The 18,480-nt window shown below is 37.0% G+C and overlaps 1 protein-coding gene across 5 annotated transcripts in view; it reads left to right on the top strand.

Annotated features, from left to right (window-relative positions):
* The window catches only part of KLC1 (kinesin light chain 1), a 47,724-nt gene that overhangs the window by 16,905 nt on the left and 12,339 nt on the right, over positions 1 to 18,480 (top strand). For 3 of the 5 annotated variants that reach the window (XM_039712522.1, XM_039712520.1, XM_039712523.1), the window contains exons 2-13: positions 249 to 510; positions 3,629 to 3,859; positions 5,891 to 5,969; positions 7,844 to 8,069; positions 8,580 to 8,667; positions 9,308 to 9,409; positions 10,024 to 10,197; positions 10,339 to 10,438; positions 11,291 to 11,340; positions 11,429 to 11,496; positions 12,863 to 12,971; positions 14,925 to 15,086. In XM_039712522.1, coding sequence (XP_039568456.1) covers positions 250 to 510; positions 3,629 to 3,859; positions 5,891 to 5,969; positions 7,844 to 8,069; positions 8,580 to 8,667; positions 9,308 to 9,409; positions 10,024 to 10,197; positions 10,339 to 10,438; positions 11,291 to 11,340; positions 11,429 to 11,496; positions 12,863 to 12,971; positions 14,925 to 15,086 — 1,650 coding nt within the window. In that variant the 5' untranslated portion in view covers position 249. The remainder of the gene's footprint in view (positions 1 to 248; positions 511 to 3,628; positions 3,860 to 5,890; positions 5,970 to 7,843; positions 8,070 to 8,579; positions 8,668 to 9,307; positions 9,410 to 10,023; positions 10,198 to 10,338; positions 10,439 to 11,290; positions 11,341 to 11,428; positions 11,497 to 12,862; positions 12,972 to 14,924; positions 15,087 to 18,480) is intronic. The other 2 variants (XM_039712521.1, XM_039712524.1) reach the window with 1 other exon arrangement.

The following is an 18,480-nucleotide window of genomic DNA, read 5'->3' as shown; positions in this document are numbered from 1 at the left end:
CTAATGCCATGTCACATTTGTGTTTCATTATATGTTGTTTTTTGGTTTATCAATGAGTGTTAATATTAAACCTGGAAATAGAAACTGGGGAAGTTGAAACTGTTCAAAATCAGGACATGAAACATTGTAAAAGTTGTGCACAAATGTAATTGTATTCTGGATATACCTTTCAGACTTTATTCACTTATATACATACATGCTTATTTTATTTTTCCTTTTGTATTAACTAGCATACTCTTCCATTTCAGAATGTATGAAAACATGTCCACAATGGTGTATTTAAAGGAAGAGAAGTTGGAGAAGCTTACTCAAGATGAAATCATTGCCAAAACTAAGCAAGTTATAAATGGACTAGAGGCACTGAAGAATGAACACAATTCAATTTTACAGAGCTTACTTGAAACATTGAAATGTTTGAAGAAAGATGATGAAACTAATCTGGTTGAAGAAAAATCAAACATGATTCGAAAGTCACTGGAGATGCTGGAGCTTGGCCTTAGTGAAGCACAGGTAAAGTTGTGGTAAAAATGAAGCATTTCAGACATTTCTCCCCACATATTAGTAAAATGCTGGGACATTTGCATTATTCTTGGATATAATGGACAAAAGCTGCTGTAATTAATAGAGGTAGTTGCTGTACATCTTGCTGTGTTACAGAACTAATTATGTGGTTAGTGTTAAAGCACTGAAACTCATGACTGAGCTCCACTTGACATCCGGGAGACAGTAACATTTTCTGTTTAGACTTTCCACATCAGGCATTAGGCAGGTAATGTTCAAGCAGCTCAAGAACTGAGCAGTGGCATTTTAACTCTAAAAGATGGCATAGAAAGGTCTCAGACAAGCACACATATAATAAATATATTTGCTTCAGCCTTTGAACTTTGGTGTAGCCTTAAATTCATGTTTATATTCCCTTGACTCAGATTTTTTTTTATAGTAGCACATAATGCTTTTAGAACTTAAGAATCTCTAATTTTTATTGAACATTTTACTAAACCAAAATTGAAACTAAAAGCATTTTAAACTTTAAGACCTGAGTACAGTATCTGAACATCTTTGACTAATGCATTAAGGAGAGGAGTCTGAGCTATGGACTCAGTCAATGAAGATACCATGTGCAGAAGATAAGTGAAAAGTTGTGTGTTTATTGGATTGTCAGGACTTATATTTACAGTACAACTTTATGATATTTGGTACTAAGTCAAAAACCTGAAATGATGTGATACAACTGTCATTAGTGTAAAATGGAAGAGTGTTTGCAGATGAGTTGAAATGCCAATGAGTTAGTTCTACATTAACAGGCTTTCTGTTGGTCTGTAACTGTGCTCAGACTTCTCTTCTGGACTGAGCTATTATTGTGTGGTGATCTGGAAGTTGTGTGCATTGGATCATGGTGAATTGAGACTGAGAGAATGAAAAGTGGGTTATCAGACAGGAGAATGCAGAAGCTCTGGACAAACTGTCAGGCTTTAGTGTATATATTGTACACTCTTTGATGGCAGGAAAATGCTGGAAGATACATGGAGTAAAATTGCAATAGTTGAATTACCTTTAATGGTTGTTTGTGCAAGTGAATGAGTAACTTCTGTGTAGTATTAGGACTCTGAGAAGCCAGTTCTGATTCTTGACTCTCTCAGGAGCCTCAGTTGCAGATGTTCCTGCCTTGTTTGCCTCCCGTGGTACTTTGTGAACTGTAGTGGTGAGGAGCCAAGAAGTCTGCACTTGCTTCCTTTGTTAGGAAGCCAATTACACTTCAAACTGCTGCTCTCAGACCTGATAAGGTTATTCTTCCTGAATGCTTCAAGTTGTAACAATGTAGTATTTTTTTTTTTTCAATTTTTAAATATAAGATACGGAAATAGAAGTTTTTTGTGGCATGCATGTAGGTTTGGTGATGTGTTATTTCCATGGAAATGAAACTAACTTTGCTAAAGAAGTAATCGGACTTTTCTTTCAGTTAATTTTTGTGAGTAAGACTACAAAATATTTCAGTTTGCCATTGTAGCTTCTTCAGTGTTTGAATGCGTTGACCCTATTATCACAACTTTCTAAATATGCTTTCTCATTATATAAATGCCACCATTTGAATTGACCAACTAATTAAAAATATTAGAACAATTTTTAATATGTAAATAGGTAGGTGCTGAAGTCTGGAGTTTTGGACTGGTATTAGGAAATTAGGAAATTATACCTGGAGTTTTCCTTACCTTCATAGGAAAAATTAGTTTCTAAAGGCTTAGTGAGTATTTTGACACCTGAAATTTCAGCCAAGGACACCATCTGTTTCACATGAAATACTTAGTTTAAAACCACTTAAAGATAACTTTGTTTTTAAAAAACCCATGAACTTGAGGAGATGAAATACTGGTAACTTGGATGTCTACCAGATCTGAAAGATTTGTACTCTCACCAGTGGTCCACTCTTGCAAGGTGTGCATCCTGGGACTGCTGCCAGCTGTTCTACATGTGTCAGTGGGAGATTGCATAAACAGTGAAAGGAGAATATCTTCTGCTGGTAGTGTTTGGCTTTCACTTAATAAGCTCCTTTTTCATTTAACTTTGCTCAGCAAAAAACACCCAGTCCAAGTAAGCTGCTTTTATGGGTGTTCTATTTTTGCCCTTATTGTGACTGTGTTTGAAAGTCTGCACACTCAAGCTTATGATTAGTAGTATAAAGTGCATCTATAAATTGTGTGTTAAGTTGCACATGCAGATCTCACTCAAATAAATATCCCTTTCAAGTGTTACCATTATGCTGAGGTGTTCATCTTTAGGAGCTATAAGCATGTGTACAAATCCCTTTTTTGTCTGGAAGGTGCTAAATTAGAACTCTCTGTTAGTTCTTAGGTTATTTTTGTGATCCTGCAAGTTGAAAGTATTACTGCTCCATTTTATGTTAGTGGAAAGATTTCCAGTTCAGTAATCTAGTTCAAATTTTTCATGTATTTTAAGATTATATTTCATGTTCAGGGAATTCTGAAACAAATTTAACTTCCGGTAGCGTCATGGAAAACAGTTATTTAGTAAAGAGTTCCTCTAGGTTGGGACCCAGCAAGGGAAGGACATGGACCTGTTGGAGCAAGTGCAGAGGAGGCACATGATGACAATGGGGGCTGGAGCACTCTGCTCTGGAGACAGGCTGAGAGAGGTGAAGAGAAGAAGGGGTTACTCTTGTAACTCTCTTGAGCTGGAGAGGGACTTTCAAAGGTCATGTAGTGGTAGGACAAGGCAGAATGGCTTCAAACTGATAGAAAGTAGGTTTAGATTGGATTTAGGAAGAAGTTCTTCCCTGTCAGGGTGGTGAGGTAGGGGAATGTGCCCTGTCCCTGGAAGTGTTCAGGGCCTGGTTGAATGGGGCTTTGAGCAGCCTGGTCTAGTGGAAAGGTGTCCCTGCACATGGCAGGGGGCTGGAAAGAGCTGATCTTAGAGGCCCCTTCCAACCCAAAGCATTCTAAATGGTAAAAAGGTTTAGAGGACAAGTAAGAACCGTATGTAAAATGAAGAGAAATAGGAATGTTTACCAGATTTCACAGCTGACATAGGTTTAAATAACAAAAGCCTTGTATGTTATGAAGAGGAGTGCATTCCAGGGGAAGTATGCCATGTGACACATTCTGCTTTTCAGGTAATGATGGCTTTGTCAAATCACTTAAATGCAGTGGAATCAGAGAAGCAGAAATTGCGGGCTCAGGTTCGCCGGCTGTGCCAGGAGAATCAGTGGCTACGGGATGAGCTCGCCAATACACAGCAGAAACTACAGAAGAGTGAGCAGTCTGTGGCTCAGCTGGAGGAGGAGAAGAAACATCTAGAATTCATGAATCAATTAAAAAAATATGATGATGATATTTCACCATCAGTAAGTACCTCCATGATAAAACAGTAAAAGCACCTTACATTTACATGTGTTGTAATCTGCCTGTTTAACAAGAAATAACAGATGGGTTTTATTTGTCCCTTAGATATGTTTGTCATTAAAATACTACCTTGTACTATTGTCACATAGTTTGCAGAATCATTCTGAGAGCTCATTCTTGTTTTAAGAGAATTATTATTCTCTTAAAATATTTTAAGAGAGTATATATTTTACTGTCTGCAGATAATAAAATACATGAGGAACAAAATTGATAAATGCTCATTTAGTAGATTAAAAATGTGAAGAACTGGACCAAAGCAAAAATCTCACTTCTATAAACTGAGCAGTAAAAATAAGTGAGAAATCTAAGCTATGAGGCATTTTACATACCTAGAGGACTTGGCTGGTTTTGGCTGCAGGAAAAATACTTAATTTTTGTCTTTTGAAATCACTGTATACCTTTTGTATCTGTTGAGAATTTAAACAAGGATAAGATGTTATTGAATCCCCTTTCAGGATCATCTGCATGTATACAAGCACATTGTGTTACATATTATTAGGTTCAGAGAGAAAATGGACACAACTTTAATTTACAGAAGGAACTTACTACTTAAAAAGATTTCTGATTTATTTGCCATTAATTTTCTAATTTTATTTTTCTTCCTTAGGTTAGGTGGCACTCTAGAGAAGGATCTAATTTTCTGTGTTCAGACCTTCTCAGTCGTGTCTTGGAAAATGCAGTTTTTCATAACTAATTATTTCAGCAACTTCAGTGGTTGAAAATGGGTGTGATTTAGTCATGCTTAACTGACTGCTTGACTAAATCATTTTAACATATTGTACGTGGTGAGAGTTGTTCTGGTCAGTTGCCCCTGAAATTTTTCAGTGCTGTTCCATGACTTGGTATTTGTAGATGGATTTGCCAGTGAAGCCTGTTCAGAAAAGGGGCAGAGGAGGGAATATTGGGATTGTGATGTGCTGTATTGTCAGACAGTACTCTGCAAATGAACTAAATAGCTCCATTATTTGAAGTTTAATTAACAAATAGAGTCCAAGTAAGCCAGGCATCTTAATAGTTTTGCTAACCATATGGACAGTCTCTGTTTCTAGCCTTTGTAATAGTTGTATAGACTCTGAGGTTGGAATCAACACTTAAAATTATGAACGTCTCACCTGAGATGTAGTCCCATCAGTTTGCTGGTTTTACAGTGCCCTTACTCTTCCATCACTGAATTTGAATGCCAGCAGCAGCAGTTGGCTTTTTCTCATCTGTGGAAAAAGTTGTTGAATGGAGAGCCAGAAAAATAAGAATGTGTTCTGCCTCTGGGTTTTCTCCTTACTGAGCCCATGATTTCTGAGAACTTGAACTATTATTATTGTGTACACTCAGCATTTAGGAAACAGGACTGAGGGATGGTCTGTGTCTTCGTTTTACATTTCAAATGATCTTTGGATGCTTAAAATAATTTTAAACTGATGGATTGTGTAGAAATTAATATGGTTCCAGATGGAGACTAATGGAAATGAACTTCATTTCAAGTGTTCTTGTTTTGTTTTATTTTGTTTTTTGATTTTTGAACCATCCAGACTATAATTGCAAAATCTTATTATTTGTACAGAAGTTGAGTACTCGGAAATTGAGGTCTCCTTATTCCTCTCCCTTGCCCAACTATAACTGTTCATGACTAAGAAAGATACCATGGACAGTTCTGTACTGAGCAGTGCTTACTCTTCAGTGGGTGCTTTCATGAGACCTAGTGCCTCTGTGAGAATGGCAAATGTGTTCTTGTGTGCTTAAATTGAGACTGAAATCTAGGAGACCTCATTTCTATTTCTGGCCCTTCTGAAGGTGTCCTGTATTGTTTTGGGACAGAGTGTGTAAATACATTAAAATACAAGACCTTTATAAAACTTCAGTGGGAAATGTTACTCTTGTCAATTCTGAATGTGGGGTTTTCCTTTAACATTGCTGGTTAACTGGCCTGTGCTCTCATGCCTTAGATTTAATTTGTTGGGTTTGGGATTGTTCTGTAGGAGGATAAAGATACGGATTCCACCAAAGAGCCTTTGGATGATCTATTTCCCAATGATGAAGATGACCAAGGACAAGGAAGTAAGTATACTTCAGGTTACATTGTTGGTGTGTTTCTGCAGTGCAGAGTATAAAGATGCACTTTACAAAAATGTATCCATGCATGAGGATCTCTGCAACACAGCTGGAGTGGTGAATGGCTCTGCTAGAATCAGGAATCCAGTCATTAATGTACATCCTGTACATGGGTGTGTACAGAACTGGGGCCTAGGTTTTTTAGAGTTTACTAGCCGCTGTAAAGTTTACACTGATTTAAATTAAGAATTTCTCCTCTTATCCTTCTTTGGGGCCTCAGCATGGTTAGTTGTAAGTGACTGAGGCAGATTCTGACTAGAGAGTGAATTCTGTGACCTTTTTAATGATCTGATTTTAGATTTTTGTGGTAGGTTTCAGTATCTTTTTCTTATAGTCTTTTGTCCTTCACCAAGATTGTCTGCATTGGTTTTAATACTAATTGTGGAAGCATTGTTTGTCTTCAGGTGAGCAGGACTGAGGGATGTGCTGTGGAACTTGAAGTAGATATTTGGTAGTGTGATTGAAAAAAGCTCTTGGTAGATAAGTAAGCTCTGCTTAGTGGAATATGGTTTTTGTATGTTTGTAAACATAGAACATATTGATGTTGTGGAGTCAGTGCAGTGTGGTGGGAGCAGAATGGTTTTTACCAGACAAATGACTTGAGGGAAAATGTCTGAAGGGACTCACCTTTGCTATCAGCAAATTTCAAATTTCCTTTATGAGCATGCATACAAGGCACACTGCATTCTTGTCTGCATAGTAAAGCTAACCATAGCCAGCACTGAAGGGAAGGCTTGAAGAGTTTGCAGGAGGTCAGTGTTGATCATGAGCTCCTTCCCAGCTCATCCTTGCTACCCTCGAATTTTGTAGTTGGAAGGTTGAGAGGCAAAGCTCCCTTACTTCACTTTACAAAAGACAAAGTTGACATGTCAGTGATTTCTCTGACCTTCAAAAAAAATGCTGGAATTCTTCAGTGCTTTGGCAGGCAGTGATTTTGGATATAGGCTTGGACTTGTGTGATTCCACTGACATAAAAATCCTTTCACATTCTGTGAGAGTGGTTTGTGCTTAATAGAAAGGAGAGAATAAAACCAGGCTCAGAGAACGATAAACTCATTCTCTAGAGTTTAATGAAAATGAACAAGACAGAATATTCTGAATCTTGGAAATTGGTCAGGTGAAGAGAAAAGGAGTTTTTTGGGGGCAGTGGGAGCATGAGAGTTGCAACAACCAAAGGTTAGGAGCTACTCAAAAATAAGTGGCTAAGCTTGAGGGTTAGTGAGTAAAACTTAAAGGTTGACTTTGACTCAGGGCCTTTGTCTTGCAGCTGTTATTTCTGACATCCAAGGTGTTTCAGTCCTTTGTGTGCTAGCCTTAAGTGATCATTGGCATAGCAGATAAAGGGAATCAAAAAAAATTGTATGTTTAGAGAAGAAGAATAAAGGAAAAAGCTTTTCTGCAGGTATTTAGCTTATGTATATTAGTGTTCCTTTCCATATGAAAACAGCAGTAGTTTTATGTGCAAAATTGTGATATAATCTTGAGAATGTTAATGGTTTGCTGAGCTGAAATAGTTTCCTGGTTTCTTCATTTGTTTATTACATTTAGCTCTTTGAGCTACGAGAATTGTAAAAATAATAGTAATACAATACTGGGCAGGATATGAAGAATAAAACAGTCATACTTCAGCTGTCACTGTTGAAGGCAGCCTGACTGCTGTGAAGTATGTTCTAATGCTGTGAAGTATGTTCTAATGCTAATTCTGTGTATTGAAGAAATAAAATTCAGTTAGTCTCATTTTGTGCTACTGAGCACTCATGTGAGATGTTTTATTTAGAGTCATCTTTTATACACATTTAAATTTTGTGGATTTCTTTCAGTTCAACAGCAGCACAGCAGTGCAGCAGCTGCTGCCCAACAAGGTGGCTATGAAATTCCAGCAAGATTACGGACCCTACATAATCTTGTTATCCAGTATGCTTCCCAAGGTAGATATGAGGTTGCTGTACCTCTCTGTAAACAAGCTCTTGAAGATCTGGAGAAGACTTCAGGTCATGACCATCCTGATGTTGCCACTATGTTGAACATACTTGCTTTGGTGTACAGGTGGGTATACTGACAATTACCAGTGAAATAAATAATTAGTATTTGACTGCAACATTTTAACATTCAGACTAGAATTTTTTTTCCGTGTTTTTCTTTTAAAATTATTATTAAAACTCCCAAGAAGTTCCTAAAATATTTGTATGTCTCCCTATACTTAAAAGTCAAACAAGTTGCTGTATTTTTGCTTATACCTTTGCTTTGGGAATGAAGCTGTGTTTGATTTTTGGTTTTTTTTGTCTACTGAGGGGGCATGTCTTGCTTACCCATTTCAAGGTAATCTAGAGGTAGAAATTGGGCATCAGTGTAGAAATGGTACATGCTCAGTATAGTCCTCAACTAGTAAACTATTTACAGTTACAGGCTTCAGGGTTCTACTTCCTAATTCATAAATATATTCTCATTTAGTCTTCTTTTGTAGTAGCATCTTAAGGTCAATAGCGAACCCAGCTTAATTTTTATAATTTTTCATTCCTGAACCCCCAGTGTTAATTACATCTCTTTACAATTCAGAGACCAGAACAAATACAAAGATGCAGCAAACCTCCTGAATGATGCCTTGGCCATCCGTGAAAAGACTTTGGGCAAAGATCATCCAGCGGTTTGTATACATGCAATATCATCATTTTAGTTTGGTTTTCACTCAGTTTTTTTTCAACTAATTCTAATGTCAAACTCAACAGGGAAAGGTTTTAAGACCTGGCTTGTCTTTAAACAGCACAGGAAGGAGGCCACATTCTATTCAGTGCTGTTTCACCATAAATAATTTGCCCATACTTGATTTTGGATTGCCTCGATTTTTTGTGGAAAATCAATTTGTGAAGAAAGATTTTTGTTTACTCAAATCTCTTTACTATACTCAGATTGAAGGGGCACTTCTGGTTTCATTTACTGCTGCTTGTAAATGAAATGCAAATCAAGCCTTTGGAAAATTCATGGGATACTTTTGTGGCCTGTGGGACGAAGGGCAGCTCAAAGTGTAGATGTGAGAGGTACCTTTGTAAGAAAAAACCATGAAGGTGTGTGCACTAAATGACATTTCCACAAAGGAAGCAAAATTATTTTTTCTTTCCTCTGTTGTGTATGTATGCATTTAATAATAATAATTTCTTCACTATTTCGAGAGGTCTGTCCTGTGCATGGAAAAATTTAATAATATCAATGCCTTGCAGATGTGCTCATTTGTTAAGTATTTGTATCAGCAGATTTCAGTGCACTTAAGGTTTCTCTGCTGTTGACAGGTGGCAGCAACTCTTAACAATCTTGCAGTACTCTATGGTAAACGGGGAAAGTACAAAGAAGCAGAACCGCTGTGTAAGCGAGCTCTGGAAATCAGAGAAAAGGTATGAGTGACAAATACAGAGCCTCTAAAGGGACTTGGTGAAGGAGAAAGCAAAGTTAAATGCTTACTTTTTTATGCTTTGGTTGGGTAGATCTGTCAGATAAACCCCAGAATTAACAATGCCTAGTAGTTAGGAGTGTCTGAAATTCAAAACAGTAGGAAATTCCAGTAGTGCTACGGAATTGCTGGAGCACTCAGGGTATGTGCTGAATTCTGTACTTCGTGAGAAACCTTCTTTACCTTTTCCTTCCCCTTTCATAGCTAAATAGTCTTTGATTTGACAAGAGCATTGGAATTAAAAAATGAAACTTAGCTAAAATTTGTAAGTTGATTATTCTCTATGTGGATGTTTATTTTAGTCCATGAGATTGCATCTTCTGGCTTCTATAAATAATAATTTCCCTATAATGTTGTTTTAATACTTAATCTTATGGATTGTTATGCATCATTCTCAGTTTGCAATAGAATTGAGTAATTTTCATATTTTTGAAATGCAGCTTTTGCTTTTGTTGAATTGAGGAGGAATAAGACTAACAGGATGTTTCTAAATTATTTATTTTTGGACTGTGATGTGATGATTAGAGAATATTTTAATATCGTGTATTTCATTTCCAGGTCCTGGGGAAAGATCACCCTGATGTTGCCAAGCAGTTAAATAACTTGGCTTTGCTATGCCAGAACCAGGGTAAATATGAGGAGGTTGAATATTACTACCAGAGGGCACTTGAAATCTACCAGACTAAGCTGGGACCAGATGATCCAAATGTTGCAAAAACAAAGAACAATCTGGTAAGCCTTTCCCAAAGTAGACCTAAGACAAAATTTCTCATTAATTGAAATGCACTTCTATCCACAATGTATTGTATTTCTTGTTTATAAAGACAAATAAAGCAATGTGCTGATATCTTTTGGGGGGTATTTTGTTTTTAGGCATCCTGCTATCTAAAACAGGGCAAGTTTAAGCAAGCGGAAACTTTATACAAAGAGATTCTTACTCGTGCTCATGAACGGGAGTTTGGCTCTGTAGATGGTAAGAAACTGAGTGCCTAGATTTCAATTTATGTTTTACTTTTGTAATTATGGAATAAAACTTTTCAAGAAGTCAATAGTGTGATTAAAATTGTTGTCTGCTTTAGGTGGACTTAAAAGATAAGCTGATAGATCTGTTGGAGGTAACATTCATCATAAGAAGGCTTTTAGATACAGCAGCAAACATTTGATTCAAAAACATGAGGTGGACTTAGTGGGTTTATGTTTTATGGATTTTGTTTCTGGCCTAATTTATCTTACACCATACTAAAACCAACTTTGGTATTTTTATAGAGGCAGAAAAATGTACATCACTTTCCAGTCACAGGGAAAAGTCCATGCAGGATTTTAGTGACATAAATAAAGACGTTGTTAATGCAAGTTCTCCATTAACATATTAAAAGAATGGGGAAAATACCTTTAAATTAAGAATTACACTGTACAGTGGAGTCATGTGCACTTTGTAAACTAAAAATCCCACTAAAGCATTTTCACTGCATTCCATGACAGTAGCATATGCACCACTTAGTAGATGACAAAGTAGTTGTTAGGATAAAAGAAATAAATTCATGTTTTCTAGCACAGAACTAGACACATGACAAATGGGTGGCAGTATATACTGACTTCAAAGCTTCTCAGAAGTAACTGTTTCTAAGTTCAGATAAGAAAAGGAGACAGAATTGTAAAACTGTAAAAAAGCTGTGTGTTTTATTTATCTCCTGCTTGTAGCATGGACACTAAGGCTTTTTTGCAGCAATATTATAATTCCCTGGTTCTCAGCTTCATTTCACAGTAGTGAAAATCTAAATACCTTGTAGTTTTGTTGTGTAAAATACTTTTCTTGTCTCATCAGATGAAAATAAGCCTATCTGGATGCATGCAGAAGAGAGGGAAGAATGCAAAGTAAGACCATTGTTGTAAATCTTTTTTGGAGGTTATATTTGTTTAGGTTGCAAATCAGATATTTTTTTCAACTACACCTTTGTTTTAGGGAAAACAAAAAGATGGCACATCTTTTGGAGAGTATGGTGGCTGGTACAAAGCTTGCAAAGTTGATAGGTGAGTAACTTCTTTACAGGACACACAACTCATTAATACTCAGTGTCTCAGATTGAAGCATTTTTAAAAATGGAACCAAAGCAACTCCTCGGTTAGGACTATAAAAATGAAAGTATTACAAATTTCAGGCTCAAAGTGGTTTTCAGGAATACAGCAGCAGTTTTCGAGTCCTGAGGCTGCTTTTACTCGAGGCTGGTTAGATCCAGTGACATGAAATTGCACCAGTTGTGTTCTTGGCAGTCCTTCAGTGGCAGCGTGGGTCACCTTTCCCTCTATTCCACTCCCTGGCACGTCTGCCCTCCCTGCCCCTGCAGGGCCTCTGGAGAGGGCCAGAAATGAGACTGCAAATAACTGCACCTCTAGTTACCTAGCTGGCACAAGAAAACAAAGCTAAACTGCCACAACTAAGCATTACTTGAGTTTCTAAATTTTCAAGATTATAGTTGTGTGAATGACAATGTAATTCTTTGAAGTGAAAGGAGAGAAACGAGGATTTCAACTTGGATTATAGTTGGTGAATTTTTTTTGTTGTTTCCTTGAATTTTGTTCCACTGCAGCTTTTTTAACATGTAGGTGGTGCAATGTATGAAAAAATCTGCAACTAGTACTGATAGTCAGTGAGAATTTTTTGTTTATTGAGTATTCAAATGCTCATGTTTAACAAGAATCAGCAAGCTTGCACTGTTGAAATCGCTTTTTATTTCCTCCGTCCTGAGTTCTGTGTACAATATATTTTATTGGTTTTTCATGTACTTGTTCATTCTAATGCATAAGATCTTTTCTCTGTTGTTAGTGGAGCAAAACTTCACTCAAAAATACTATGATTGAGCTAATTTTGTGCCATTGAAACAAAAATGTCTCTTTTGTGAGACTTGTTAATGAAATGGGCAATTTTTTTGCTTTTGTTCAAGCACATTAGAATGCATAGAAACTTCAAATAGGTGTTAAGTAAAAGCTGATGAAAGAAGCTGTTAATTACTTTTGTGACTAACACATGCTACATGTGGTCTCTCTAATGGTCTCTCTATGCATGAATAAGCATTTTTTTGGAAGCTGCACAATTATTCAGTTGGATACGCTCATCTAGAGCTAAATTTTCACCTTGAGCTGCAGCTGAGGAGCACAAGGTTTTGGCATTCCAGTTTCAGGGGTGTTGGCTAGGCACAGAGACATTGATGGACTTTGAGAGGGGTCAGCAGGTTATTCTGTGTACATGAAGTACACTATCGTGCATTTCAAGTGAGAATAAATTACTACAAAAATATTATAAACACTGTATTAATTTAAGCTTTTATTAGTGAATTGAGAGGAGTTTACTGTATGAGTATATACTTTACATCAAGTTATTTTTCTTTTCTTTCAATAGTCCAACAGTAACAACTACTTTAAAGAACCTTGGGGCACTTTACAGACGACAGGGCAAATTTGAAGCTGCTGAAACATTAGAAGAGGCAGCAATGAGATCTCGTAAACAGGCAAGTATGAAAATTCACCTGAATGATGTTTCTGCATCGTGGTCATGCAGATTTTCAACTTCTGTATGCAGAATATAGAAGCTTTCAGTGCCTGGTCACCCTCTAATTTCAGACTGAACTGGTAATAAACTGATACATCTTAACACTTGCAGTTTGGTTAATTGTTAGGGCAGTGGCACCATGTACTGGGGACATGATTCAAACTGGGGGTGAAATTATGTGGAAAATGAAAGAGCAGAAAACATTGTGTTGGCCAGCAGTCCTCAATTAATTGGCTGCTTGTCCTGGGAAACAGACTGTAGCTGGGGGAAAATGGGGAGGTTCTGCTGGAAATCTCCTTTGCCAGTCATACTGTTCTATTTTTAATAAGGAGCTGTCAGAATTGAAAATGTTCAGTTGCTTTATACAACTGACTAACAGAAACCTTTTGTTATTCTGTAAACTAATGGGATAGATATTACAGTTTCAGTGGGGACTTTCTTGTGAGGTACTCTCTTTGTGCTCTCAGATCTACTGTTCAAGTAATCTTTTCTCTCTTCTCTTAAAAGGTAGAAGAGAGGTGGGGTTTGTTGTGGGTTGATTGGCTTTTTTTTCTATTTCTCTTTTGGATAGTTTGATAAGTGACATTTATAAGACACTTTTAAGTCTAAGACTGGGCAAGAAAACATGGGTTGTCAGTTGGTGTTAAAATGGAAAGAAAAGTAGGAAAATACAAGTAAACAAGTGTCATGAATGTTTAATTTTAATTTCATTTTTTAAATATGAGAATAAATAAGACTTGTATTTTTTCTAGAAGCTTGCTGCTGACTCTTTACTTTTAAGGATGCTTCAGAATTTCACTGTGCATCATATACCACCTATTCCATTAATTCATAATATATGGCAGTATATATACTCCTAGATTTACATGTGTAGGAGACAATGCTGTGTAACAGAGGCATTTAACACTACCTTTTTATTCTGGGTCATTCAAGTAATGCTCTTCACTTAGGGAGAAACAGCTACATGGGAACAAGAACCTGACATGTCCATGCCACTAAAACAACTTTCATGCTTATTCATGCACTATTAAGAACTTGGGCATCCTTTTCACTTTCTGTATTGTGGTTGGCTTTATGGATTTGCCACACACATCCCTGCTGCATTTGCTGCTAGTGCTGTAGTGTAGAAGATGCTGAATATTTTGTAAAGTATAAGGCATTCATCTGGGATCTCTTCCTGTCAGCAAATACCGGTTATGATGTGGAGTAGATTTATTATAAAGAAGACAAAACTGAAAATAAAGATTATTTGAGTTTTGATATTATCTAGTTTCTGTGTTAAAGATCTTGCCTTTAGTGCTGTGTTTTTGTAGAAGCTACTTTAGCACTTCTAAGATACTTAAAAGATCATTTTATAATTAATAGGCATACTTTAACACAAAGTAAATATATTGAGCATATATTTAGTATATTCATCACAAGTTTCTAGTCTATGTCATTTCTTTCTGAAGGAAAATTACATTAATGCCAGGTGTTCTATGTCAGTATTTTTAAATAACACAACCTGTTTCTGAAGTATTAGATATCCAGACACCTCTCCAAAGGCAGGTGAAAACTGCACCATTTGATGGGTAAAAAACTTTAGAATTACATTGATGGTTGATGATCTGTAAATTGCTTAAATATTTAGCTGATTGCCAGATTGCTTCGGGTAAGTGACATGAACACCACAAGGCCTGGACAAGTGATAAGAAAGGCAAGTCAGTGAATTCTCAAACTGCTAAACTGTTCACTTCATGCTGTGTTGGTCCTTGCAACTTAGGGAAACTCGGCTGCTCTCTGAAAGCAGAGCTGGGCTGATGGAACTGTGGGTTGGTTTTACTCCTTGCTCAGCGCCTTTGTCCTGTGTAAGCTGTAGCTTAACAGAGCTTGTAACAAGGTAAAGCCTCCTCCCATTCTATCCAATTCTCAGGGTCTTGACAATGCTCACAAACAGAGGGTGGCCGAGGTGCTGAATGACCCTGAGAGCATGGAGAAGCGGCGGAGCAGGGAGAGCCTCAACGTGGATGTGGTAAAGTACGAGAGTGGCCCTGATGGCGGCGAGGAAGTGAGTATGAGCGTAGAGTGGAACGGGGTAAGTACAGTACACAGTTGCACAGAGTAGCCTAGGAGCTCATCACCTAACAGCTCACCAGCCTGCTGTGCTCCCAGGAGTCTCCTGCTTCATCCACCTTGTATTTTTTAATTTTGCAGAATCAATTAAGAAACGAAGAGTAACATTTTGTCTGTCATAATGCTAAAAAACTCGTAGTATTTTAAAACAATATTTTAAGACATCCTTTGTGTTGCAGTCCTGAATGGTGACATTTCTGCAAGAATCCCAAGCAGTTGTATCTAAGGCCAAGTTGTGTAATGCTGATTGAGTGTCCTGGTTGTGGTCTGGTGTACAATTGCTTGTCAGTGGTTTGTTTTTACTGGTAGAAATATTCTTGCAATTAACTCACTTTTGCTTTTCCTTTTGGTGCCGTATTTGCTTGTAATTTAAGTGTTTATTTTAAAAATACTCCATCAGTTGGAATCGCAAAAAACATTTGCTGTGGAAATATACTGAGTGTTAGCAGTTTCAGAGTTAATTAAAATGACCAGTCTAACACCAAAATAATTTAAATTTCCTCCTTACCCTGCCTGCTGGAGGATGGAACACAGCTTTCCAAACTGCTGTAAAGTCCATTTTAAGAGGCAGTGCCGTCACATAACAATGTGATGGTGACTTCATGACTTTCCCATATTAAAATTTGCCTGGAACCAGGGCTTGTTCCTATTTGTTTCCCATATATTGGCTTCCCTGTGTTACACTGATTGTCATAAAGTAAAAACATATATTATATATATATATATAATGTGATTACATGTACATTTTTCTAACCATTGTTTTCCTTTAATTTGAAGGACAGTGCAAGCTTTCAGTCATTACCTGGCTAATGTAGTTTGCTTCTGTCACCAGCTTTCCCATGCTTTATCCCATTGCTGGCAATGGGATACATAGTGCACTCTTAACTAACTCCCAGCTGCAGTTCTGCTGAAAATACTCTCTTAGATTATAAAAGTGGTGTTGCTTTTGCTGTATGGGAGGGGAAGTAGCCTACTTTGCAATATTGAGTGTTCTGGAGCTTCAGTTCTCTTACAATAGCAATCTTTTTCTCCCCATCTTTTTGTAAGCCACATCAGACAAAGCTTAGCATTCCTAAGCAACCTTGAGAAAACATGTAGTGCTTTAGTCTTAAAGGAGAATGTTCTTTCCATCTTTGCTTTTGTCTCTTTATTACTGTTTTCTTGGCATTGGTGTTCTCAGTGCCAAGACAATCAATCAGCATCTATTGTGAATTAATACTGCATCATTAATAAAGCCATAGTCAGGTTGAATAACTCTCTTTTTAATTCTCATTTTGCCCATTCAGCATTAGAACTGTGTACTGTACTCCTCCCTTAATTTTCACTATACTTTGCATGACTGTATATTCTAAATGAATTAAACTTTTTTCTGTTGTAGACATTAATGCATGCAGGGTTTGGATGGAAAGGGACTCCTGGGGAAAAGCAATAGACAGTATTTCTAGGTCAATATTTGAATCAAACTCAGTGGTAAAATTTGCTGGTCTGAAAACCTAAATTTTGACATCTGAGGGTAAGCAAACTTCATTTTTAGTATGCTGAAGTGGCATTGCTTCATTCTCATCTTCGTTATTTCTATTTTTCCCCCTCTTAAGAGAAGGTATTTTGCATTACATGTTCTACGTGAAGTGGGCCACTCTCTCTCCCTCCCCCTGCAAGTGTTTCTATCTCAGTGATGTTCTTTCCTCTTCTTTATATTGTGTAGTTTTTTTACCCTTGTGTGTTCCCTCCAGACAAAATACTCTGATTCATAGTGGTGTAGGAGCTTTTATTTGTGTCTGCAGAGCCTGAAGAGAGGCCTTTTCCTTTTAAATTCTTTTGAAGTGGTCAAGCTGACTCTGAGAGAATAGGTGGAGTATGCAGAGGGACAAACTCAAACAAAATTCTCTCAGAAAATGTAATTAAGGGCCTTCCATATATAATGTAATCCATAATAAGCATTGCAGGCTTTGATGTAATATCTTACACTCTTACAAAAGAACAGAAATATCTATTGAAGTAAATCAGCTAGTAACTATTAAAACAGACACATTTAAGTAAGGTGTTAATAGTGCACCTTTACATGTCAGTTTTCAAGTTCATGATTAAAGTGAACAGAAGGTACTTGAAAATGCAAGGAAGTACTTGTTCTTAAAAATGTAAGGTGGGAAGGCCAAGATTTGGATCTCTTTACTACACTTTTATATAAAAAATAACAGTGAGTACCTGTAACTGGCATTTTTTTAACTGATCTGGCAGCCTGCTGTGGGACAGATGAAAATCCTTGTGCTACTTATTATAATGTTTGTAGTGTGAGGAATTATCTTTTCCTAACTCTAAGCCATATGCTTCAGAGACAGGCTTTTGGGCATGTAATGCACTTCCAGGTGTGAAGGGAGAACTATGGATTTCACTGCCACAGAGGAGAGTTACTCCTGTTCAAATAAGTGCCAGACAGAGGGATGTTGTGGCAGACAAAGTACAGGAGATGGTGAGGAGGTGCAAGCAGCAGTAATAAGGTGATTCTCATTCTGAATGACATAAAAATTGGCAATTAAACTTGGCCATAAAAACAGCTTGTGAGTTTGGTTTTTGTTTCCTCTGTAATCAGGAATGTGTTTTTTTTTTTTAATCCTTTAACACTTTTTTAGAAGTGTTTTGTTAATCAAGCAGTCAGTGTTTAACTTAGGAGTTTGATATTTTTGTTTTAGATTTGAAGTACCCAAAAGTTTGTCTGCTTATTCCTACTTTTCTAGTTAGGTTTACTGTATAGAGTTACACTCCATACTTACCAAATTTGTTTTGCCTTTGGATCATTTGGACTACTCTAGTACTGCTGATTGCAAACCACAGGAATAATTAGCCTTTCCACTGATCTAATACTCCTAGCTGGAGTTTAGACTTCAGTTTATTCAATCCTGCAAAGCTGAAGTCTGTCTTTAAGTGTGAACAACATATGCAATTAATTTGAAACATAAATACTCAGATTTATATCTTCTAATCACTTGGTAGCAGGGCATTTTGCCATTTCCAAGGATAATTTTAATTACTGTTCATTCCAGTTGTTGTAAGTAAAGGCTCTCAAGACAGGTATCATGAACCTGTCAGTAATGGTCTCTGTACTTGCACAAAGAATGAAAAGTGTGCAAGTTGAATCACAGTTTATTTTAAAGGTGCATTGTTTCAGCTGCCCCTCACTGCATTAGGGACAGTAGAGAAAATTCCACTTGGATTATATATATAGACACAAACACAGGTATGTTCTAAAAATACTTGTGAAAGTGAACTGACCCAGGCCAGTTGGATTCTAGTTCCTTAAGGGAATGATGAGAATTTTGTCTGGAGGTTAGGTGAAGACCTCTTTCTTCTTGCACTTT

This window comes from Passer montanus, unplaced genomic scaffold, assembly GCF_014805655.1.
Source record: "Passer montanus isolate IOZ18808 unplaced genomic scaffold, ASM1480565v1 scaffold27, whole genome shotgun sequence".
In the NCBI taxonomy this organism is placed as follows: Eukaryota; Metazoa; Chordata; class Aves; order Passeriformes; family Passeridae; genus Passer; species Passer montanus.
The sequence above is the reverse complement of the archived record's forward strand: the minus strand, read 5'-3'. Positions and strand labels throughout refer to the sequence as shown.